General features: G+C 49.1%; 1 protein-coding gene across 1 annotated transcript in view; it reads right to left on the reverse strand.

Moving 5' to 3' along the window:
• The window catches only part of LOC115862407 (cytochrome P450 2S1), a 12,791-nt gene extending 4,495 nt beyond the window's left edge, over positions 1-8,296 (reverse strand). The window contains exons 1-6 of the mRNA XM_030874185.2: positions 8,123-8,296; positions 6,728-6,893; positions 4,718-4,867; positions 4,056-4,216; positions 3,738-3,917; positions 971-1,112 (exon numbers count right to left, since the gene is read on the reverse strand). Coding sequence (XP_030730045.1) covers positions 971-1,112; positions 3,738-3,917; positions 4,056-4,216; positions 4,718-4,867; positions 6,728-6,893; positions 8,123-8,296 — 973 coding nt within the window. The remainder of the gene's footprint in view (positions 1-970; positions 1,113-3,737; positions 3,918-4,055; positions 4,217-4,717; positions 4,868-6,727; positions 6,894-8,122) is intronic.
• Between the last annotated feature and the right edge of the window lie 17,810 nt (positions 8,297-26,106).

The raw sequence follows: 26,106 nt of genomic DNA on the forward strand, positions 1-26,106 counted from the left end.
GCAATCCTGTGAGGTGGGGGAACATAATCTAGCCCCATGTCCCAGATAAGGACAGAGGCCTAGTGAGCTGAAATAGCAGCTGACTCCTTGATTCCACAAAGGCACCCAGGTCCCATCTTCCAGGTCAGCCCACCCCACTGGCTCGACAGCACTGGACGCAGCTGCGTGACCCTGAAATGCTGGAGTTCCTTGGGGCACATTCCCAGCCCTGCCTCACCCACTTACCCTCCCTCACTAACACAGCTTCAGGTCTTGCCTGTGCCCTGATAACCCCAATTTGTTTCTTATCTCCAGTCCTGATGCAGGTGTCTCGTGGCCTTCTGGATGTCCCCCCCAGTGGTTCCAGGTCCCTCACACTCAAATTGTCCCCAAATGGCTTCAGCATCTCCCCTGAAATAGCTCCTTATCCCTTCTGTCCCCATCTCAGGATGGCCTCATGGTCCCCCGGTCCCCTGGCCAGAGCCCCGGGCCTGTCCCTGGATGCCTCCCTCCCTTGTCATTCTCCACCACCTGCCTACTTGGACCCCTCTCTCCTCCCCACAGCTTGGCCCAGCCCTGTTTGTTCTCTCCGGCCTAGGTCCCTACCTTGTCCTCTGCCCTGGGCTCCTGGCATCCTCTTTCAGACCCTACAACTTACCTCTTCATGACAGACCAAAGGATTTTTCTAAAATGCTCATTTGTCCCTGCCCTCCCCTGCTCAACGACCTTCCATGGCTCCCCACGGCTCAGGATTAGGTGCACAATGTACCACCAAGGCGGCAAGGCCGGAGACGCCTCCTGCCTCATTTCTCATTTTACTAGACCTCTCACTGCAGCCGGCAGTCCGCACGCTTCTTGCTTTTCAGACGCACTGGATGCCCGCTCATTCTCGCCTCCAGGCTCTGGCTCAGGCTGTCCACTCCCCTAAACATCCTTCCTCTCGAGCCCTCCCTCCTGTTCCCAGGGCCTGGCTGGTAGAGAAGCTTCCTACCTTGGACCTGAGGATATTTCAGCAGGAGCAGGAGAGTGTAGCGAATCGTGTTGCTGACTGTCACCGTCCCGGCGAACAACAGATAAATGACCGTCATCAGCAAGTTCTTGTCCGTGAATTCTGTGTTAGGGTCTTGCTTCTCCTGGGGGAAACCAGGCAGAGGGGCTCAGAGAACACAGGCTGCTGGGAGTAGAGACCCAGCACAGCCAGGTTTGGGGTGCAGCACAGCAAGTTATAACTTTGTCAGGGAGTTTAAATAAATGTGTGAGAAAGTTGGGAAGTGGGCTTTTGATATTAGTTCTCTCGGGGTGAAATGTTTTAAAAATAAAAGAGAGGGGCTTCCCTGGTGGCGCAGTGGTTGAGAGTCCGCCTGCCGATGCAGGGGACACGGGTTCGTGCCCCGGTCTGGGAAGATCCCACATGCCGTGGAGCGGCTGGGCCCGTGGGCCATGGCCGCTGAGCCTGCGCGTCCAGAGCCTGTGCTCCGCAACGGGAGAGGCCACAACAGTGAGAGGCCCGCGTACCGCAAAACAAAAACAAAAACAAAACAAAACAAAAAATAAAAATGAAAGAGAGTGGCCATTATAAAACGAACAAACAAACAGAAAATGACAAGTGTTGGTGGAGACACGGAGAAACCGGAACCCCTGTCACCAAGGGGGTATATAAAAGGGTGCAGCTGTTACGGCAAATGGTACAGCGATTCCTCAAAAAAGTAAAATAGATTTACCATGTGATCCAGCAGTTCCACTTCTGGGGATTTATCCAGAAGCGTAGAAAGCAGGATCTTGAAGAACATTTGTACACCTATGTTCATAGCAGCATTATTCATAATAGCCAAAATGTGAAAGCAACCCCAGGTGTCCACTGATAGATGAATGCGCTATATCCACACAGTGGAAAATGATTCAGCCTTAAAAAGGAAGGAAATCTTGTCACATTCTTCAGTGTGAATGAAACTTGACCACATTATGCTAAGTGAGATAAGCCACAAAAGGACAAATACTGTGTGATCCCACTTATATGAGGTCCCTAGAGTAGGCAAATTCATGGATTAAGGAAGTAGGAGGGTGGGGGCTGAGGGCTGGGGGAGGGAAGGATGGGGATCTGTTGTTTAATGGGTATAGAATTTCAGTTTTGCAAGTTGAAAGTGTTCTGGACATGGATGGTGGTCATGTGAATATCTAACACCACTGAACTGGACACTTGAAAATGGCTAAGTTGGTAAATTTTGTGTTATGTGTATTTTACTATAATTAAATTAAAAAAAAATTTTTTTTGGCCATGCCACACGGCTTGTGGGATCCTAGTTTCCTGACCAGGGATCGAACCCGGGCCTCCTGCAGTGGAAGTACGGAGTCCTAACCACTGGACCGCCAGGGAATTCCCATTCCCTTTCATTTCTTTTTTTTTTTTTTTTTTTTTACCCGGTATATGCCCCTCTCACCGTTGTGGCCTCTCCCGTTGCGGAGCACAGGCTCCGGACGCGCAGGCTCAGCGGCCATGGCTCACGGGCCCAGCCCCTCCACGGCATGTGGGATCTTCCCGGACCAGGGCACGAACCCGTGTCCCCTGCATCGGCAGGCGGACTCTCAACCACTGCGCCACCAGGGAAGCCCCCCTTTCATTTCTTAAATTAAAAAGATTTAATTATATTTGAGATTAACAGATACACACTACTATATATAAAATAGATAAACAAGGACCTACTGTATAGCACAGGGAACTATATTTAATGTCTTACAATAACCTATAATTGAAAAGAATCTGAAAAAGAATATATATATGATTCAGTTTCGTATAAATATATATATATATATATGTAAAACCGAATCACTCTGCTGTATATTTGAAACATTATAAATCAACTATACTTCAGTAAAAAAATAAAAATTAAAAAAATTCAGGGGACTTCCCTGGTGGCACAGTGGTTAAGAATCCGCCTGCCAATGCAGGGGACACGGGTTCGAGCCCTGGTCCGGGAAGATCCCACGTGCCATGGAGCAACTAAGCCCATGCGCCACAACTACTGAGCCTGCTCTCTAGAGCCCGCGAGCCACAACTACTGAGCCCGTGTGCCACAACTAGTGAAGCCCACACGCAGCAACGAAGACCCAACGCAGCCAAAAATAAATAAATAAAAATAAATAAATGTATAAAAAAAAATTCGGGAATTCTCTGGCTATCCAGTGGTAGGTCTCTGTGCTTTCACTGCCGAGGGCCCAGGTTCAATCTCTGGTTGGGAACTGAGATCCCACAAGCCACATGGTAGCCCCCCCCCAAAAAAAGGGCCACAGAGTTAAGAAAAAAAATCTCTCTCTCCGTGAACATTTATTCAAAGGATGTGGCCCTGAATATCTCCCATAATTGCGAAGTATGTACAATTCAAAACGAGTTATTTCCACAGGGATCATCTTAATTCTAATTTTCTCATATGATAATTGTTCTCACATAACTAATAAAGGGGACTTTATTAGTCTAATTAGACATTGCAAGGTTTCATAAGTAAACGATTGCAATTCATAGGAACTTCCCTGTGTGGGTTGGGGGAAGTCATGGTGGGGATTGCCGGTGGCAGGTCACTGGGCATCAGGCCTGGGCGGGGGGGGCTGAGGTTGGAGGGAGGAGAAAAAGGAGAGATGCAAGTGACTCAGACACACATTCACAGAGCGACGTGCAGAGAGAAAGAAGGAGGGTGACAGAGTGTCCCAGCTATACCCGGGTGTAGGGGCTGGCCAGGAGGCCCCCAACCCTAAGCTTCCCCCACCTTTGCCATCTTCAGCAAGAAGGCATCCACAACGTCGTGTGCGGGGCCTGAGGCGTCCAGGGTCCTCTGGTGCCGCTGTATCTGCTGGGTGGCGAAGGCAGCCACAGTGCACACTTGGCCGAGGAGCTGTGTGTAGGGGCCCGGGAGGTGCTGCAGGAGCCGTGAGAACATCTCGTAGGTCTGCGGGGGGACGGGCAGCCGTTTTCACGGGGGCCTGGCCTTGCACCAAGGCAGAGGGGTGGGTGGACAGGGCGCTCTGGGGTTACCTGAAAGAAGTGGGCAGGAGCCTTTGGAGAGAGAGGGATCCCACCCCTTTACCTGGGCCCACGGGGAGCTGACCCCCACGACGATGCCACTAGCTGCCTGGACCAACGCCTGGAACTCCTCGTCGTCATAGGGGAAGCGGAGGCGGAAGACGAGGGAGCAGATGATGTTGGAGGTGGCCTGGGCCAGCAGCAGTGAGGGGTCAAAAGGCCATCCTGGGAAGGAGGGGACAGGGAGGGGGGTCGTGATGGAGACGGGCAGAGGGGCGCTGACGTAGGGCGAAGCCTGTCCACGAAGATGGAGTGGGGGCCAGACCCGAAAGGAAAGAGACAGGCAGAAAGAGTGAGACAGAGACAGACAGGGAAAGAGAGAGTTAGACACGGAGAGAGACAGAGAAAGACAGAGGCAGACTTACAGGAGAGAAAAACAGAAAAATAGGGACTTCCCTGGTGGTCCAGTGGTTAAGACTCCGCACTTCCAATGCAGGGGGCGCGGGTTTGATCCCTGGTGGGGGAACTAAGATCCCACATGCTGCACAGTCAAAAAAAGAAAGGAAGAGAGGCAGAAAGAGTGACGTGACAGTACGAGGGACACAGAGACCTTCAGGGAGACAGCAGGATAGAGGCAGAAGGTGGAGGAAGAGAGAGGTGGAATGATTGGAGTCCCCAGCCCAGTCCGCGAGGGAAGGCCCTACCACACTCGGGCACCCTGCTGACCTTTGGTCCTCCGGAGCGCCTCCACCAGACACCGGGCCTCCGCCTGGATCAGCTCCTCACCTTCTCGTTTCCCCATGCCCAAGTCCCGCAGGGCCAGCGTGGTGAACTTCCTCAGCTGCCTCCACCGCTCCCCATTAGAGAAGAAAACCCCTGCACAGAAGGCTAGACTCAAGGAGGGACCAGCCCTCCCCCGTTCCCCAGGATTCCTCCCTTCCTCCCAGTGAGGTGCCCTGTCCTGAGTCCACACGAGCCTAGCGCAAGAAGGAGGGTCCACGAGGTGCTCAAGAATTGCCTAACCTTGCATCAGAGGGTGACCTCCTCCTGAGGAGTTGGTACCTGGGATTATCCAGGCTCCTTGTGTTCTGTGATTCACCAGCGTGAGTGAAGATTTCTTCCTTCCCGCTGGCTATCCATCTTTTTATTCCTCTATTCACCCACCCATCCATTTACCATTCCTCCCTCTTTCCTCTTTCTCCCTCCCTCCCACCCTTCTATCCATCCATCCATCCATCGATAACAACATTTATGGAGTATTATTGGGTCCCATGCCGCATGCCAACTGGAGGTTGAAAAGGGAGGGAGGAGGATGGAATTGCACTCTTTTCCTCCTTATCCAAGAGGCCTGGACAGTCCCTTCCTTGGTCTGAGCTGTTTCCACTTGTAGAATGCCAGTCTATAACGGCCTTCTGGGCGCCTCCTCCTGGATGTCCCCTGCCCACCCATCCCTCCACTGTGTCCCAAACTGGCCTCAGCATCTCTCTTTCTCATCAACATCCCATCCCCTGGCTAGAGCCCTGCATTCCTCTCCCAATCACCTCCCCTCCCCCACTCAACAGCCCCAGCCCTGGTCCAGCCCAGTCCCCTTGCTGGGCTCCCACACAGCAACCAGAGGACCTTTCTAACTCTGACTCTACCCTTTCCCAGAAAAACCCAAAGTCCAAACTCTGGCTTGACGCGGGCCCTGCGCGATCAGGCTCTGAAGACGTCTCCAGCTTTGCTGCTAATTCAATGGCACTGGGCTTTTCTCACTTCCTCCAAAGTGCCAGGATGCCCCCTCTAGGCCTTTGCCCCGGCTGTTCCCTCTTCCTGGATCACGCACCTCTTCATCCTCACTGAACTGACTGCACTCAGCCTTCAGGTCTCAGTTCAAATGTCACCTCCGCCAGGAAGCCTTCTCTGATTCCTCCCATTCTCCTCTCCAAATCCCTCTGCCCCCCTGGCCAGTAAAGGTCCCCTGTGTCCTGCTCTTAAGGCTGTACCTCTCACTTTAGAAATCTAGTCTCTCCCTCCATTGTCTTATTGCAAAGCCCACATGTCCCACAGTAAGACACGTCACCACATCTGTCACCTCTGTGTCCCCAGTACCAAGCCAGGTGTAATGAAAATTTGTCAGTTGATGAGTGAATGCTTCTTCCCTCACCTCCATGCTTTTGTACGTGCTGGTCTCTCTGCCTGGAACACCCTTCCCACTCATCCTATGAGTCTCAGCTCAGACACCCCGTCTTTTAGGAAGACGTCCTGGACAACCTCCACCCGACAGGCTGGGCCAGGCGCCTCCTCCAATTCCTCTCTGGACTGTCACTGTCTAGTGACAGGTCTGTTTCTTCCTGGCCCATGCGCTCTGGGAGCAGGACTGAGGCTGTTTATTCAAGGCTGTGTTCCCTGGAGCGCCCAGCACCGGCTTCCAGCTTTCAGTCTTAACAGAGAATAGTTTGTACATTTTGAGTGTTTGCCCACTGATTCCCAGTGCCTCACATGCTCTCCCTCTTCCTCCCAGCCCTGGGGCTTCGCCTGGAACATTAATAACACTACTACAACCAGGTAACTAATGAGTGCTTACTTCGTGCTATCCTCAGTACGATCCTATGCAATAGGCACTGTCATCATCCCATTTTAGATGAGAAAACAGAGGCCCAGAGACACTGAACTGCATGGAAGGTCACGTACGAGTAAGTGGTGGCAGGCTCTGAGTGAAGGACCCAGCAGCCTCCAGCTCCCCTTTTGACTCACCATGGCCATCAAAGGTTCCGTCCAGTGTTGCCACCAAACCCCGTCCGCTGAACGCCTCGGCCTGACCTCTCAGGGCCTCCTGCACAGCCTCACGCCCAACCAGGACCACCACGCGCCGCCAGGGTCCCAGGTACACAGTGAACACCGGTCCATACTTCTTACTCAGCTGGGAGCAGGGACCGAGAAGGGGTGAGTGACGTGAGGAAGTCTACTGCCTTTTAAAGTCTCGTGTCCATCCTGGCCCCTGTCGCTGGATGAGACACCTAAGAGAAGCCCTTCCTGCCTCGCCCCAAACTGAAGCAATCCCTTTGGAAGATTCAGTTCTTGTTTTGCACCAAGCTCCCAGCATGTCACCCCCCTCCCCCACAAGAGTCCTCCTTCCTCAAACTCCCTCACCCAACACACTCTCTGGTCCCCATTCCCTTACCCCCTGCAGAGCCCTAACTTCTGACACTGGGACAACCCAGAACCCACCCCTGCTCCCACAGCACAGACCTATAGCAGCAAAAATGGGCAGCTGCAGCTGTGGACTCCCATAATCCCTCATCTCCCCATCCCCGGAAAAAAAAACCCAACTACCCCTTTCAACCACTGCTAAATCCTCAAATGCTGGAGCAGCTTCCACGGAGCACTCGTGCCATGCTCGCTACCCCCTCCTTGCCATGTCTGGAAGACACCGGAATGGGGAACATCTGCCCTCTTTTCACTACCCCCCCGCCCCCACCCCACCCCACCCCACCCCGCCAAAAGTTTGGAGACTGCCTCAGCCTCCTGTCTCTCCTTCCTTTCTCTGTCCCACGAACTTCCAGCTCCCTCCCTCCCAGCTGAGCTCCGCTTATCCCCCCCTCCCCCAGCTCCCCAGCCCCATCGGTCTCCGCAGACAAATTCCTGGAATCCTCCAGCCTCTGCCTCCAACTCCCCCGGGGACACCCTCTCTTTTTTATTCTCTGCCCCCTCCTCAGGATACTCACGTGTATCTCCCCTCTACCTCTCCCTCTGGGTCAAGCCACCACCATCACACCATCAGTTTCTCTTCCGCTTGACGACTCGTCTCTCTCACCTTTGGTTCCCTGCCCCCCTCCCCCCTCCCAACCTTCCCAGGATTCTGCCAGTCTCTCTAACCCGGGACCCCTGGCCCCTGGAGCCTGCTTTCCAGCTCTCACGCCGTCTCCAGGATTCGGGGGGCAGGATTCTGCTCCTCCTAGCCCGGGTGCCCCACCCCCTCTCCCTGCGACTCCCCCAACTCTCTCAGCTCTGCCCTGGGACCCTTCATCCGCAGCCCCTAGGATACCTAAGGGCCTCGCTGCGTGGTTCGTCTTCCTGGGGTCCCCTCCCTCTCCTGGCCCTGGTACCCTCCCACCCCCTCCTAGCCAGGGCGTCGGCGCGCCCCCTCACCCGTAAGAGCCCCAAGTACAGCGCCCCAGGCCGGAGCTGCAGGAGGTTCCCCAGCAGCGGCAGTGGCGTGGGCCCAGGGGGCAGGTGGCCTCGCATCCGGGTCCCGGGCAGCGCCAGCGCCAGCAGCAGCAGCGCCAGCAGCAGCAGCAGCGCCCAGGTGCCCGCCGCCTCCATCTCGGCAGGTAGGCTGCTTCTCGGGCTCCCAGACGCTCCACGCGGCTGGGCCAGTTGGGGGCGGGTGCCGGGCGGCTCCTTCCCCGAAGAAATCTGGCGGAGGGAGGCGGGGCAGCTAGCCTTTCCCCCTGCCTCCGGGCAGGATTGTCTCCCCGCCGCCGGATTTCTTTCTCCCAGACCACCGCCGCCGCCTGGTGTCCAGGACACACTCGAACGCTAGTCTCCCTGGTCACCCAGGTTCGAGGGGGCGGAGACAGCTCTTTGCGCCACAGGTAGGGCGTGGGCAGGCGGGGAGATCCTAGGAACCAGAGACTTTGGCCGCCACCAGGAGGCCACACCCCGTGCCTGGCGGTGACCCCGCACCGCCCTCCCCGACTCCTACCTCCCTCCTCACTGTTATCCGGTGTGCATTCGCGTGTGTGTGCGTGCGTGTGTGGGGACTTTAAGCCAATTTCCTCCAACACCTTACATCTTCACCACGAACTAGGAGGGACGTGACCTTGAACCATACATAAAATAGCGAACCCACAAGGACTTACTGTACAGCCCAGGGAACTATACTTGATAGCTTGTAATAACCTGTAATGGAAAAGAATCTGAAAAGGAATATATATCTGGGACTTCCCTGCTGGTGCAGTGGTTAAGAATCCGCCTGCCAATGCAGGGGACACAGTTGGAGCCCTGGTGTGGGAAGATCCCACATGCCACGCAGCAACAAAGCCCGTGGGCCACCCGGCGCTCTGGGGCCCACGAGCCGCAACTACTGAACCCGCGTACCACAACTGCTGAAGCCCGCCCGCCTATAGCCCGTGCTCCGCAACAAGAGAAGCCACCGCAATGAGAAGCCCGCGCACCACAACGAAGAGTAGCTCCCGCTCGCCACAACTAAGGAAAGCCCCGGCACAGCAATGAAGACCCAGCGCAGCCAAAAATAAATTAATTTTAAAAAAGAATATATATATGTATGTATAGCTGACTCACTGTGCTGTACCTGAAACTAACACGACATTGTAAATCAACGATACTTCAATAACAATTAATTAATTAATTAACAAACAGAAAACCAATAAAGGATCTGAGGTTCAGAGAGTCTTAGGCCACACAGCTAACAAAGCGGCACAGTTGGGGTTTGAATTCAGACCTGTCTGAATGATTGACTAAATCATTCATTCACTTAGCAGTATAGTATAGTGGTTAGAAACATGATGTCTGAAGCCAGACCACTTGAGTTCACAGCCTAGCTTCTCTGTTAATTCTTCTTTAAGAATGGGGATCTGTTTCAGAATTAAATAGTTATGTGTGGGAATTCCTTGGCTGTCCAGTTGTTAGGACTCCGGGCTCTAACTGCCGAGGACCCGGGTTCAATCCCTGGTCCAGGAATTAAAATCCCACAAGCCGTGCGGCCAAAAAAAAGATAGGTACGTGTGTACATAACTTAAAACAGGGCCAGGTGCATATATAACAAGCATTAAATAAATGCAAAGCTAATATTCTTCCAATTAATTGTTATTGAGGTCTAGTTGTAATAGAGAGAAGGACCTTGCCCTCTCAGAGCACTTGTCCCCATGCAAATGAACTTGTAAGTTAAGATAATTTCAGGAAGTGCAAAGACCTGCCAGGGGAATGGGCTTGTTGAGGCAGAAGATGATTACAATGTCAGATCCATGCTGTAGCCCCAGCATCTAGAGCAGTGCCTGGCACACAGTAGATGCTCAATAAATATCTGTTGCATCAAAGATTGAATGCAGGCGATGATGCTATCGAGGTCAGCAGGGACGTTGTGGAAAAGATTTGGCATTTTACCTCTAGTGCAAGGGGAAGCAGTTGAAGGGTTTCTAGCAGGAAGTTACTTGGTTTGCTTTGCATTTTCATTTAACATTTTATTAGGAAACCTTTAAAACATACCAGACACCTATATATTCACCATCTAGCTTCCACCAATAACATTTGAACTATCCTTGCTTTGTTATGTATCTATTAATCTTGTCTCAATTCATCTTTTTTTTTTTTTTTTTGATACGTTTCAAAGACAGTTGCAGGGCTCTCCTGGTGGGGCAGTGGTTAAGAATTTGCCTGCCAATGCAGGGGACACGGGTTCGAGCACTGATCCAGGAAGAGCCCACGTGCTGCGGAGTGGCTGGGCCCGTGCGCCACAACTACTGAGCCTGCCAGTATAGAGCCCGTGCTCTGCAACAAGGGAAGCCACCGCAATGAGAAGCCCGCGCACTGCAACAAAGAGTAGCCCCTGCTCACCGCAACTAGAGAGAGCCCATGCGCAGCAATGAAGACCCAGCGCAGCCAAGAAAAACCTAAAAATAAACAGACAGTTGCAGACACCAGTACCCTTCACTCCTAAACACATCAGCATGCATATCATTTGCTAGAGTTAACATTGGTGTACAGGTCATTCCTTGCCACCTCCCGGGTAAATTTACACACGATGAAATGCACAAATTTCGACACATAGGTACATCCTCCGTGTGACCCAAACTCCTATAAGGATACAGAGAGTTACCATCATCCCAGAAACCTCCCTCCTGACCTCTCCCGTCAATTCCCCCACTCCCACCACTGTACTGATCAATGCCGCCCCGCCCCCCACCAAAGATTCGTTTTCTCTTTGCTTTTTTTTTTTTTCAGCCGTGCAGCTTGTGGGATCTTCGTTCCCCTGAGCAGGCATCAAACCTGGGCCCTTGGCAGTGAAGAGTGCAGAGTCATAACCACTAGACCTCCAGGGAACTCCCCTCTCTTTACATTTAAAAAGATCCTTCTGGCTGCCTTCTGAAGAAGGAACTGTGGGGAATGGGGAGCAGGGGAAGAAAAAGCTGGGAGCCTAGTGCAAGCAAGGTCCAGGCAAGTGATGACGATGGCTAGGAGCAGAGTGGGTAGCAGTGGGGAGAGAAAGAAATGGATACATCTGGGATTTATTTGGAGGTAGAGCCAGTAGGATTTGCTGACAAATTGAGTTTGAAGGCAAAGGAAGGAACCCGGGTTTTTTTCTGTCGAATACAAGTAATTCTGGTATGAGGTAAGGAGAGACTGTATTACAAAAGACTATTGCAGGGGCTTCCCTGGTGGCGCAGTGGTTAAGAATCTGCCTGCCAGTGAAGGGGTCATGGTTCGATCCCTGGTCCGGGAAGATCCCACATGCCGTGGAACAACTAAGCCCGTGGGCCACAACTACTGAGCCTGTGCTCTAGAGCCCGCGAGCCACAATTGCTGAAGCCCGCAGGCCTAGAGCCCGTGCTGTGAAACAAGAGAAGCCACTGCAATGAGAAGCCCGCGCACCACAACGAAGAGTAGCCCCTGCTCACTCGCCACAACTAGAGAAAACCTGTGCGCAGCAAAGAAGACCCAACACAGCCAAAAATAAAATAAATAAATAAATGTATGAGAAAAACAAAACAAAAGACTATTGCAGTAGAGGGACAGAGACTATTGCAAAGACAATACCCAGAAAGATGTATTTTCTAGTGAAACAAATGTTTTCCCTAATCCTAGATTGCTTTTGTCCTCGGCAAGTGGAAAGGAGATGGGGACCAACAGAGGTGAAAAACTGGTGAAGCAGTTTTTCAGGAAGTTTTACAGGAGGGAGCGGAATCAGGAATTCTCTTTTGGCCCCAAGAAGTTTGAGATGCCTGTTAGCTATCCCAGGAGAAGAGCTGAGAGCACAGACAGGTTAGAGGTTGGACTTGGGACCTCCCAAGACCCTCCAAAACAATGCAAAGGAGAAACTAAGAACTGGCACCCACTTCACGGCAACAAACTGTAGGTCAGCCTCCCCCCATCTCTCTCCGGTTTCAGGAGACGCCCCTGGGATGTCAGAGGCTAGAATCAAGGCCCGAGGAGACTGCAGAGAACATTCTGGCCATGTTTTGAGAGAAAGGGTTTTGGCTTAGAATAGAAATTTCAAGATTGCAAAGGTCTAAGAGTCTACTGTTTTAAGATGAACTTGATTGCAAAATCCTACAGATAAGAAAATGTAGAAGTTCCCAAGATTCTAAAGATTCCAAGACGAGACTACCCAATACCATGGTAATAAAATTCAAGTCCCTCATGGAGGCCTACAGGGCCCTTTTTGGGGATCTGTCCACTGGCTGCTGAGTTTGACATCATCTTGACCCACTCTATTCTCTGCTCATGCTAGCCCTCTTTCAGTGTTTTGAACACCAAGCTGGCCTCAGGGCCTTTTCACCAGCTCTCTGCCTGAAATGCTTGGCCTGGAGATTGAGATGGGCTCATTTTCTGTGCTCAGCTTAAAGGCTGGTCCCCTCCAGAAGAGACTTTTCCAGATGAAACAAGCTGAATTAGCTCCCTCCCCAATCCCAGACCCTGCTTTAATTTATTAAATAAGGTATTTAATAAATATTAAATGAATTAATATTTTCTAAGCACTTACAATAATAGTGCCTGACATATAGTCAGCTTTGAATGTGTTTGTTAAATACATAGAGAATTTTCTTCATAGCCTCTTATCACTACCTTGAACGCATCTTATATATTGATTTACATTTTCATTCTGCCTTCCCCTACCAAAATATTCTCTCCACGATGGCAGGGACTTCTGTCTGGTTTACTGATGTGTCCCCAGAGCCTGGCATACAGTAGGTACTCAATAAATATTTTGTTGAATGAGTGATTTGAATACAGTTTGCTAGTCTCTCAAATTCATCTAAAGAGCAATAAAGGTTCCCAAATTCTCAGTCTAAAGGGCAAAGATGCAGAGATTCCTATCATAGATTTTGCAGTAACTGAGTTATCTGTGTGGATCCTGGCCTCTCCTCCCCTGGACTGGGAGATGCCCATACCTCTTGTTCTGTGGCTGACAGCTGACCCCTCACCTGCTACTTCCCATCAGACCCCCTCTGATCTGGACTGGGTGAGGACCTGGGTGACTTTTAATTTATTTATTTTATTAATATTTTGGCCATGCTGTGTGGCTTGTGGGATCTTAGTTCCTAGACCAGGGATCAAACCTGGGCCCTGGCAGTGAAAGTGCGGAGTCCTAACCACTGGACTGCCAGGGAATTCTGGGTGACTTTAAATTTAGCCTCTTATGATGGATTTTTTTTTTTAAGATTAAAAAATTTATTTATTTATTTGGCTGCATTGGGTCTTCGTTGCTGTGCGTGGGCTTTCTCTAGTTGTGGCGAGTGGGGGCTACTCTTCGTTGTGGTGCGCGGGCTTCTCCTTGTGGTGGCTTCTCTTGTTGCGGAGCATGGGCTCTAGGCACGTGGGCTTCAGTAGTCGCAGCATGCAGGCTCAGTAGTTGTGGCACATGGGCTTTGGAATGCAGGCTCAATGGTTGTGGCCGACGGGCTTAGTTGCTCCGCAGCATGTGGGATCTTCCCGGACCAGGGCTTGAACCCACGTGCCCTGCATTGGCAGGCGGATTCTTATCCACCTGTTTTCCCCGGGCGCTACCAGGGAAGTCCTATGATGAATTTTTTAAGACCGCTCTGGGGGCTGCCAACCCCAGGGTTCCAGCAGGCTGAGTGGTGGGTGTGTTCTAGAAATTGCTGGGCGTTTATTTTGCTTGAGATCCTCCTAACCTTACAGTTCTAGAACCTGACTTGCTATCTGGGGAGGAGCCATGGCCATCTGCTCTCTGGCCTATGCCTTCCTGCTAATGTTCTTTTCCCAGCTCTGCTTATCTTAGTTTCTTTGCCTTCCCTCCTGCAAATCTACCCCACCCAGCACCCAGAACTGGGCAAAGGGGAAGTTTCAGTTGAGTCTTGTTTCCTTCCTGCTACCCTGGGCTTAGAGCTTCCCCAGATTCCAAGAGCATCCTTGGCTGTGAGTAACATGAGGGACTTGACTATGTCACAGACCACAGGCAGCAATGTTGTTTGGTCTTCTACTGCTGTCCCCCATCCCATCCCTTATCCCATCTCTCATCCATCCCCTCATCCACCCCCTCATATAACCTCTCACTCACCACTTCATCCCATGCTCTTGAAACCAAATCCCCCTAAAACCACATTCCCCTGCTGAGTCTATGATTAACTTCTCTATCCAAAACTGTATTCCCTTTCTTGTCCCAGCCCTGTTCCCCTCAGCAGGAGGGAGCAGGATCCTGTGGGGCCTTCTTGGGTACAAAAACCCCTTTGTGTCCCCATTTTCTTGTTTTTAGAAAAAGGCTTTTGTCTCCTGGGCCTTCTCTGAGTTCCAAAGAACAGACTTATACAGTTACTAATTAGGGAAGTGAGGGAATGCAGAAGCAAAGGAGGAGCAGTTGAGCAAGAAAAGTAATGATGGCTTAAACAATGGTTCATTGGTTTCACTGATAAAACAGAGCCCTAATTCCTCTTCAACTGGTATACACAGCAATCTGATACAATCTTTGAGCTGTTCTGCAGAAACTAAGATCCTCCACCCCACCCAGGTGGAGGATGGTGACTACATGGACCACAAGCAAGTAGATCCCAGACTGGTTGGAACCACAAGGTTGATGATTAAGATTCCTGAAACATCATCCTGTTACCTCCCCATCAACCAATCAGAAGAAAGTCCACAAACTGCAACCTCACCCAAATGTTACCTTTAAAAAGCCTTCCCTGAACGTCATTGGGAAGTTTGGGTCTTTTGAGCATGAGCTGCCCATTCTCCCTGCTTGGCACCCTACAATAAATGCTGTACTTTCCTTCACCACAACCTGGTATCAGTAGACTGGCTTTGCTACATGGTGGGCGAGTGAACCCAAGTTGGGTTCAGTAACGCTCTCACTCCATCCTCTCTTTTCCTGATACCTTCTGTGTATCATACTGTAGTGGGGGAGGGGAGTTAAAAAAAAAAGTAAGGCACTGCCCCCATAAATTCACATCAGGAAGGCAGCCATAGGCTGAGAAAAATAAAATTGCAGGTATTTCCTGTGAAGATTCTTGCTCCCTCCCCTCCATTTACAACTGTATCTGATTATTATCTGGTTCCACCTACCCTCCCTTTCTGTTTTAGAAATAATTATTTCAAATACAGAGACAGGACAGGTTTTGAGGAATTGTCATAATTAGTTGTGTCTGCACACTTATCTTTATTATATCTTAGCATTTATTACCATTTATTTATTTAGAGAAAGAAAATATTCCGGACTGAGTTGGGGTCTCCTGTGTCCCCTCCCAGATGTCATATTCCTCCCCCCGCCCCGCCCCACTCCCTCCCTTCCCCAGGGAAGCCACTCTCTTACTGTTAATATTCTGACATATCTTTTTATTCTTTTACTACATATGTGTGCATCCAACACAATTTTTGGGAAAGTATTCTTTTGCAGGTTTAAGAACTTGATACACAAGGTGGCACATAGCATACATATATCTTTTTGCAACTGGCCTTTTTTCTTGGTTTTCGGGATCATTCATATCCAGTACATGCAGCTCTGGTTCATTTGTTTCAACTTCTGGGAGGTATTTCGTGGAATGGCTCTGACACAATGTCTCCATTTCTCTTACAGAAAGCACCCGTATCTTTCTCTTGGTTAAGAATTTCCTCATTTCAAATGCCTGAGTCATGGGGGTCTGGTTTCTTCTGCCTGCAACATTTGGTTTCAGTCTGCCCCCTCCTATCTTCCCTTTGGGTCCAACCTAGTTTCCTCCTAGAGCTCCTGGCATCCAGGCCTGCAGACTCCCATCCACCTTCCACTTGAAGCCAGAGGGTCTTTAAATTGCCCATCTTTGATAATTTCTGATGCTGGTTGAGCCCCAAGCCCAGAGCTGTACAGCATCCAGGGCAGGGACAGGGTCCATCTTCCTCACCCTGCAACACCTGGCCAGTAAGACACAGATGTTAAGTGGGATGGAAGTGTACAGTCTCAGCATCTGACTTTGGAATTCTCTTAGGGGAAGAACTGCCTCGTTGATGAAAGTATGTGGTTTAGCCAGTTGGTGGAGGTGAGGTGGGGATGGGGGTGGTGGGGCTGTGTGGGGGGTTGCCGGCGGGAGATTGTGGGGTGGGAGGGTGTGGAGTGGAAAGCTGAATGGTTTAGCGTTCAAAAGGAACAGGAAAAGTTTGGGGAGATGGGCTGGAGGCCCAAGTGTGAGCTTTGAAGGGCTGGAGCCTGCAGTTTGGAAACTTTTGAGAACAGGAATTATCTGAATTCAAGTCTCTGCCTTGCCACTGCCGCAGCTCTCTGTGTAACTCTAGCAAGTTATTTCAACCTCTCAGTTTTCCCTATCTGTAAATCGGGCTCGTAATTTACCTACCTCCCAGGGATATAGTCACCATCAAATGTGATAATGGGGCTACTCTTCTCCTTGGCCTGCACAGAACATTTTGGTGAGCCCTAAAAGCAGGGGCTGGGTTTTTGGTTCACCTCTGAATCCTTGGGCTTTAAAGCCTAAGTAAATAGTCAGCCCAGACCCCTCATCTCCCACCCCAGGCTGGGTTAAAGAATCTCCCTGGGATCCTCCTAGAAAAGGCATGAATCCTATTATCCCCTATTAATGCTTTGAGGGAGGAGCTGGTATACCATCTACATCAGATGAAGAAATTGGGGCAGAAGAAAGCCAAGGTTACCTGCTCAGGGTCACATAAATATCTATTGCTTTGGATTGTTTCTTTCCCCTCCTACCTCAGTTCAGGAGGACTGTTTTGCTCCAACCCTACCCGGCAACTTGCCTGTTACAGAGTGGTTGCTCTGGGCTGTGATGAAGAAATGAAGGAGTGGGACTTCCCTGTCAGTCCAGTGGTTAAGACTCCACACTTCCATTGAAGGGGGCAAGGGTTCCATCCCTGGCTGGGGAACTAAGATCCCGCATGCTGCTCAGTGGGGCCAAAAAAAATAAAAAGTGTTTAAGAAATGAAGGAGTGAGCCCCACTATGATGCCCACCCTTCCATATCCTGGTAGGACCCCGGAAGGGCCTCACCCCCATTCGCTCCCACGCTCCAACCCTCCAGCTCCCTCCGTGGCTCACACGCGACTTCCACCTGGGGGCGCCCTCCGCCCCACAGGTCACTGGACTTCAGCCTTGAGGGGTAGAGAAGGGAGATGACCAGAGAGGGGGAGAAAATCTTAGACTGGAGGGAGCGAGAACCTGAGAGGGACGGAGGATAAACTTCCCCCTCCCTTCCCTCCTTCGCCTTTTCCACCTGCCAAGTGTGGCCACCTGGGTTCAAATCCTGCGCTGACCTCGAGAAGCTGTGTGACCTTGGTCAGGCGAGTTACTAACCTCCCTCTATCACAGTTTCTCATCCGTAAAATGGGGACGTTATATCAGCATACCTTCCCGGAAGGATTAAAGACATCGCATGACTAATGGCAAATCCTGGCAGGCCGTGTGAGTGCTACAGTTCACTGCTGTGTCATTCTGGGTGTGCGTAATGTGTCAGACGTGGCGCTCTGATCTCACAGCAGCCCAAAGTCAGTGCCATTGTCTCCATGATCGTTTTCCATAGAAATTCAGTTACACAAGTAGTAGATGATTATGAGCTCATTAAAAATCTCAAAGACTAGGGGTTCCCTGGCGGTCCAGTGGTTAGGACCCCGTGCTTTCACTGTGGAAGGCGCGGGTTTGATCCCTGGTTGGGGAAATAGGATCCCGCAAGTGATGCAGCCAAAAAAGAAAAAAGAAAAATCTCAAAGGCTGCACGGAAAGAATCCCTTCAACTCCTCACACCCTGGACCTGCCCATTTCAGCCCCCAGGCCCAGCCCTCAATCTGGGGGAACACCTAAGTTTTCTCATGTTCTCAGTTCTGCTGCCCGAACAGGTCTGGACTGGTTCCATTATTTTCTATCTTTTTGCCAAAGGAGACCCACCCTTGGACAGCTGACAGAAGGCCCTGCCCAGGGTCAGGAGGTCACTGGCTCCTGGTGTCACTTTGGGAATGTCGCATTCCCCCTTTGTCTCCAAATCTAAAGTAAATTCCACCTACATTTAAATCTGTGTTATTTCAACATACCCTAGCTTCCCGAATAAGAAGTGGCTGGAGGAGATCCAGAGGGCGAGGATGCAGAAGGTCCCTCTGTCTGTTCTTAGTGCTGGAGGCCCCAGGAAACCCTGGCCTCAGCTCTTTACATCCAGAGTTGATGCCAGCTGCCTCCATGGCCAAGCTCAGCTGGGCGATGCTGGGGTCACAGTGGTGACAGAGACAGCTTTGCCTCTGGTGGGGTAGTCAGATCAGTCACATTGACTGCCCAGTGTGGTCTGGGCTGGCACGGGGAAAGCACAGGCAGAGGGGTCATGTCCTGGAAAGGGGAGGCACAGGGGACTGTGGGAACGCAGAGTACGTGCCTACCCCAGCCTGGGAGTAGTGCGTATCAGGGAGGTCTTCCTGGAGGAGAGCATATGTGCTTCTGAAGAATGAGTAGAGGGAGATCTTGGGGAAGAGTGTTCCCTGCAGTGGGAACAGCATGTTGGGAGGTTCAGAGTAGAGGAACTCAGGGCTGTGGATGATGATTCCAGCACAGAGTGTTGGGGGGCAAGTGTGGGAGTTGGTGTCTCACCTCAAGGAGGGGCAGGACTTGGGAGGAAAGAGGGGAGCAAACATTCCAGGTGGGGAATCAGCCTGTCCTGAGACCTGAGAGGTAGCATGGACACCCAGCAAGGGCCTTGTGGCTGGATGGGAAGGGGGCAGACAGGGGCCAGAAGATGCCAGATCTGCGCAGCAGGCATAGGTGTGGGGTCCTTAGCAGACAGAAGCCCTGTGCCTTTGAAGTCCTGGGAACGGCTGGGTTCACCCAGGAGAGAGAGCAAGGAGAAGACCTGGGTCCTAGCCCCTGGAATCCTTACTTTTGGAGGTGAGTAGAGGGGGGATCAAGAAGATTGAGGGTGAGGGGCTCCAGAGAGAAGAAGATAGCACCACCGGGCAGGTGGAGGAGAGGTACTCAACCAACTCCCTGCCAGAGTTTGTATACTTTTCAAAAACGATGTGTAGCTGATATTTATTTTGCATTAACATTTATCTTTTTGGAATTCTGTGTCAGTCTTGGAGATCACGGGAGATACTGCTACTCTCACTTACTATTTTCTTTTTAAAAAATTTTTATTAAAACAATTTTTTTAACTTTTATTTTGGCTGCACTGTGTGGGCCACAGCAGTGAAAGTGCAGAGTGCTAACCACTGGAGCACCAGGGAACTCCCCCCAGCTTACTATTTTCTAGGAAGTTTTCACCAATATTGTAAAATTTATGACCAGAGTTGAGTGTTTTTAAAAATCATAGCTTTGGGGATCCTCCTCTGTGAACCCTTGAATTTGGTACCACAATTTGACTGAGTTCCTTCTCAGTTACCTGAAGAGCAGTAGTCTTTTTTTGTTTGTTTTAATTTTTAAAAAATTTATTTTATTTTATTTATTTAGTTTTCGCTGCATTGGGTCTTCTCTAGTTGCGGCGAGCGGGGGCTACTCTTCATTGCGGTGCCCGGGCTTCTCACTGTGGTGGCTTCTCTTGTTGTGGAGCATGGGCTCTAGCTGCACGGGCTTCAGTCGTTGTGGCTCATGGGCTCTAGAGCGCAGGCTCAGTAGTTGTGCACGGACTCAGTTGCTCCATAGCATGTGGGAACTTCCCCGACCAGGGATCGAACCCATGTCCCTGAATTGGCAGGCGGATTCTTAACCACTGTGCCGCCACGGAAGTCCCAGCTCCACCAGGGAAGTCCCAGTAGTCCTCTAACTCCTTTGCTTACGTAGCACATAAAACATTTTGAAAAAGTTTATGTCTGAACATTTTTAAATTGATGGCAAACTTTTTTTCATAAGTTTAAATTGTTGCAATTTCTGGTGTACTGTAAATATTGGCATTTAAAAATAAAAGGTATGCCACTCTTTTTAAAATATATATATTTATTTATTGTTTTATTTTGTATGTATTTGGCTGGGCCGGGTCTTAGTTGCCGCACTCAGGATATTTCTTGCTGTGTGAGGGATCTTTTTTTTTTTTTTTTTCCTGTACGTGGGCCTCTCACTGTTGTGGCCTCTCCCGTTGTGGAGCACAGGCTCCGGACGCACAGGCTCAGCAGCCATGGCTCACGGACCCAGCTGCTCCGCGGCATGTGGGATCTTCCCGGACCGGGGCACGAACCCGTGTCCTCTGCATCGGCAGGCGGACTCTCAACCACTGCGCCACCAGGGAAGCCCCGTGTGAGGGATCTTTACTGGATTAACCTTAGCCCCCTGCATTGGGAGTGAGGAGTCTTAACCACTGGACCACCAGGGATGTCCCTGCCACTCTTTTAAATATGTGCAGTGGAATCTTTGAGACCTATGATCCACTATTGACCATTTAAAGAAAAGAAATAAGAAAAAAAAAGACATAAACATCTTTTTCTTTAATTTAACATTTTCCTTGTTATCGCTGAAGTTCTATTTCATTCCACTGCCACCACACAATTTTATCCTAATATATTTTTGGGCTTAAATGACTTTTAGTGGCATATTATCATATTTATGCCCAACAAATATATGTAAATAAATAGAAATTAAATAATTGTTTTTCTTGTGACCATTAGGCTCTAAGCAATTAACATTTTCCCTCCTGAATTGGGTTTTTAATACAACTCATTTGTACACAAGTGATCAAAACAGAAATCTTTCCATAAGTTGATATGCAATTGTTAAATATAAAAAGCAAAATTATATTTCTTAAGATGAATGAGTTTTTTCCTAATTAGTTCTTGTATCTGTGAATAAATATGACTCATTTTACTAACAGAATTCTGCTCAGTATGTATGACGCCAGAGTCAGGGAGTGGCAGATACACAAAGCATCCAGGCTTAACAGGTGCAGGGTGTGATGGGAGAAGCCAGAGGCATTGGTGGGAACCTCTCCCTGTTGACATTCTGATATCTAAACCTTTGGCACAATTTCTTTCTTCTTCTTTTTTTTTTTTTTTTTTAAAACAAATGAGTTTATTTTAAAACAAATCTAGCAGTAGAGGAGACTTGATACCAACCTTAATTCCGTAGGTAACTAGTTGTACAAAAGAAGCATTCCTATGGAGAACTCTGTCCCAAGGAACTTTGTCTGCTAACTCATCTGGGATAACCATAAATGGGCTGTTTGAAAATAATGCCCAAGGGTCTCAGGAATATAATAAAATTGCACACCCACAAAGCACTCTTGATATTATCTACTAAGGTTTTCCTAATCTGGGCTTTTTTCTTTTTGGCAACATTGTATCAAACGGAAAACTCACACCTTTGAAGATATTTCTTAAGTACTCACCTGCATACTACGGTTTCTCTGTCCTTCTCTGAAATTGTGAAAAATTCAAGTGTGTTCCTTCACACTTCCTTTTTCTTAAATGACATTTATCAAAATAAGGGTAAGTAAAAAGACACTCGTTTTAAAAGCTATCCATTCTTAGGGAAGGTTGGAATGTGTGTACATCATAGTACCGAATATACATAGGAAAATCGGAAAGCATTTCATTTCTGGGAGCCTTATTTAAGCACTGGAAGTAACTGGTTTGGTACCTATAGAAAGCAACTCGATTTTTCTTTGTAATCAAACTCAGTCTCTCACTTGAACCTACCTTAAAAGCATGTAAATTTTAATAAACACTATATCTGACAGATATTAAATACCTGAATGAAATGGGTAGCCTTCATTCAATCATACATTTTTTTTCTGAAATTTATTTACTTATTTATTGGCTGCATTGGGTCTTCATTGCTGCGCGCGGGCTTTCTCTAGCTGTGGCGAGCGGGGGCTACTCTTCGCTGCGGTGCACGGGCTTCTCAGTGCGGTGGCTTCTCTTGTTGCGGAGCGCGGGCTCTAGGCACGCAGGCTTCGGTAGTTGTGGCGCACGGGCTTAGTTGCTCCGTGGCGTGTGGGATCTTCCTGGACCAGGGATCGAACCGGTGTCCCCTGCATTGACAGGTGGATTCTTAACCACTGCGCCACAGGGAAGTCCTCAATCACACATTTTTAATATGTAGTAAAAATTTGATGGATTGACCTGTCCACATGTTTCATCCAGATGTTTTGAAGTCAGATAAAATGTTTCTTCTATAATCTTTTCCCACACTTAACTTTAAAATCACTGTAAATATAAATAAAATACTGTGTAATGAAAATTATGTATAAAGTGATACACTGGAATGAAAAATGTTAGTAGAGAGACAAAGGGCTTTAAACCTTCACAGATAAATAGATCCCCCTATGGTTAAACAGTGATGGAAACTCACTAGAGGTAGATTAAAAATTGGATTAAAAAGTCATGGTATCCGAGAGTTAAAAGTAATGAAATATCATGAGAATCATATGGAAAACATTAGAGATCTAGGATAGAATTATAGTGCTTAAATATACATCTTTGGAACCTTGAAATCTGGATTTATACTCCCACTATCTCTCTACCTCAATGAAGGAATTGATTGCCTTTTGATCTTAGAACCTCCCTAGTTATTAGCATACAATAGGGATGAATAATTAACAATATCTTAAAATATGTATACTAAAATTTCCATTGTTATAGGGTTTGGGGATAGGTGCTAAATGATGTAATGGGTGTAAAATGCTTCCTGTAGTGTTTGGCACACACGGCTCATTAAGGTGGCACAATTTCTTTTGAAGATAAACACCTAAGGCAATAGCTGGGTTCCTTAATCTTTTGAGAAATTTCTCCCTGAGGCAGGGGCAGGGCTGAGATGACTTCAGGGAAGCCCAAAAGAGGTGCAATAAGGCCTGGATTCTCTTCCAGGACCTCAATGAACAGGGGCTGGCCAATCTTACACTATCAGGGGACATTCCAGGAGAGTCCACATCAGCGGAGCCCTGACCCCAGGTAAAAACTGACTGCTAATCCAGGCCCCAGAATGAATCTTAACCCTGGATCTACACTGAACCCTAAATCCATCCATGGAGGGAAATCCAGGGAGAGGGGAGAGCCTGGGCAAAGAGCAGGAGGTGAGACATAGGTGGTCTGATTGGGGGGACCAGGAGGCTGTTTAAGCCAGAGGAACTCCCCAATCCTTTGTTGCCACAAAAGCCACTGCAGGGATATGGAAGGGAGGAGGTTGAGGTCGGGGATCATTCAGGTATGGGGCCCCCTTTTCATCCCATTTCAGAGGGATTTGATACTTGGGTGTATTAATTTCCTATTGGTGCAAATTAGAACAAATTTAGCAGCTTAAACCAACACAATTTTGTTCTCTTAGAGTTCTGAAAGTCAGACATCTGAAATGAGTCTTAGGGAATTCCCTGACGGTCCAGTGGTTAGGACTCTGTTCTTCCACTGAAGGGGGCACAGGTTCAATCCCTGGTCAGGGAACTAGGATCCCACAAGCCACGCGGTGTGCCCCGCCCCACCTCCCACCCCCAGAAAAAATAATAACTATAAAAGAATTAAAAAAGAAAAAGATTGGGCTTCCCTGGTGGCACAGTGGTTGAGAGTCCGCCCGCCGATGCAGGGGACACGGGTTCGTGCCCCAGTCTGGGAAGATCCCACATGCTGCGGAGCTGCTGGGCCCGTGAGCCATGGCCGCTGAGCCTGCGCGTCCGGAGCCTGTGCTCCGCGGCGGGAGAGGCCACAACAGTGAGAGGCCCGCGTACCGCAAAAAAAAAAAAAAAAAATTGATAGATTAAAAAAAATAAAATGGGGATAATGATCGTGCTTTAAAAAAAATGCAGTGAGGGACTTCCCTGGTGGCGCAGCAGTTAAGAATCTGCCTGCCAATGCAGGGGACATCGGTTCGAGCGCTGGTCTGGAAAGATCCCACATGCCGCGGAGCAACTAAGCCCGCGCGCCACAACTACTGAGCCTGCGTTCTACAGCCAGTGAGCCACAACTACTGAGCTTGCGCACCTAGAGCCTGTGCTCCGCAACAAGAGAAGCCATCACAACGAGAAGCCCGCGCACCACAACGAAGAGTAGCCCCCACTCACCGCAACTAGAGCGTGTTGCACCACGCTCAGCAACGAAGATCCAACGTGGCCAAAAATAAATAAATAAACAAATTTATATTAAAAAAATACAATGAGTCTTAGGGGGTTAAAATCAAGGTGTCTTGATTTTAACCAGCAAAGCTGGTTCTTTCTGGAAACTCTAGGGGAGGCTCTAGGGGAGAATCTGTTCCCTGCGTCTTCCAGAATCTAGAGGCTGCGCACATTCCTTGGCTCATGGCTGCATCGTGCGATCCATTGTCGCAGTCTCCTTCTCTGACTCCGACCCTTCTGTCTCCTAAGGACCCGTGTGATTACAATGGGCCACCAGGATAATCCAGAATAATCTATCCATCTCAAGATCCTTAATTTAATCACACCTGCAAGGTCTTTTTCACCAGGTAAGGGAGCATGTTCTGAGTATGAGGGCCTAGGCATCTTTTGGGAAGGGGGCCATTATTCAGCCTCCCATTCTGGAACACAGCTGATCCAGGGACCTCAGTCTCTTACAGAATTCCTTCAGGAACCAGATCCTGGGATGCCTTTGGTGAGAATTCCCCTCTCCTCACCCTCTTCCCCTCTCCTCAGTTCCTCAATTGAATTTATCACCATTTCTGCTTAAATCAACATTGAGTGTTTACATTATTATGACTGTAATAAAGTTTCTAGCTGGGCCATGTAGTGACCTATAGCTACTTGTTCTTTCTCCTACAGGCATGTTTTTGCTAAAGATGATAACTGCTTTGTCTTTTGTGTGTGTGTGTGTGTACGCGGGCCTCTCACTGCTGTGGCCTCTCCTGTTGTGGAAAACAGGCTCTGGACGCGCAGGTTCAGTGGCCATGGCTCACGGGCCCAGCCGCTCCGCGGCATGTGGGATCTTCCCGGACTGGGGCATGAACCCGGGACCCCTGCATCGGCAGGCGGACTCTCAACCACTGCGCCACCAGGGAAGCCCACTGCTTTGTCTTTTATTTGCTTACTTTTCTAGGCGCTTGTCAGTATTTCATCTCTAGATTCTGACATAACCAGGAAACTCTCACTGTGATCAAGCATATCAGGCAATCATCACGAGACTAAAAAGAACCTCATGGGTCACTTTTGAAGGATGCTGAGGAACAAATTCATTTTTTGGAAAACTGATAAATAAAAGAAAGAATCAAGCATTTCTTTTGCTTTTTTTTTTTTTTTAATAAAACTGTACTTTGGGAACCCCCTGCCCCACTTTCTCTTAAGCTGAAGATCTGGATTCTTAATACCTTATTTTTTTTCTTTCCTTTTTTTTAAAATTTGTCCAAGGCAGACGTGATATAAGGGATATGCACCACCAGAATAACTGTCTGGGCCACAGAAACCATGCTGCAAGCCCACCTGGGTGCTGACTGCCTCTTGACACTTTTAAAAATTGTCATTGCAGCGGTCGTATGGATCCTGTCAATTAAGCGGAGAACAGGGAAGCAAAGGTTTTTCCCCAAACCTCTAAGGTGGGTTTTTGTTTGGGGGGGGTTTCTTTCCCCCCCTCTGGGTTTTTACTTTTAAATCTTAAAAGGATATACAGCAGGCCTCAGGCATGACAGGCAGTGAGCAGGTGAACGAACAATGGAAAAGTGTTCCAAAACTCCAGTGTTAGCTAACAGGCTTCTGAACGTATTGCTGTGGTCCACAGAGAAGGCTGGAGAAGGAAGCAAGGAGATGCTGTATCAGCTACTGATCAAAATCATATGGCTATACCATATTTCATATTTGCTGGTACTTTCAGGTCTTTGATCCATTTCAAGTTAATTTTGGCTATCACGTGAAGTAAAAGGCAGGATTCATTTTTTTTTAATTAATTAATTTATTTATTTTTGCCGAACGCGGGCCTCTCACTGTTGTGGACTCTCCCGTTGCAGAGCACAGGCTCCGGACACACAGGCTCAGCGGCCATGGCTCACAGGCCCAGCCGCTCCGCGGCATGTGGGATCTTCCCGGACCGGAGCACAAACCCGTGTCCCCT

This window comes from Globicephala melas, chromosome 19 (assembly GCF_963455315.2).
Source record: "Globicephala melas chromosome 19, mGloMel1.2, whole genome shotgun sequence".
Taxonomy (NCBI): Eukaryota; Metazoa; Chordata; class Mammalia; order Artiodactyla; family Delphinidae; genus Globicephala; species Globicephala melas.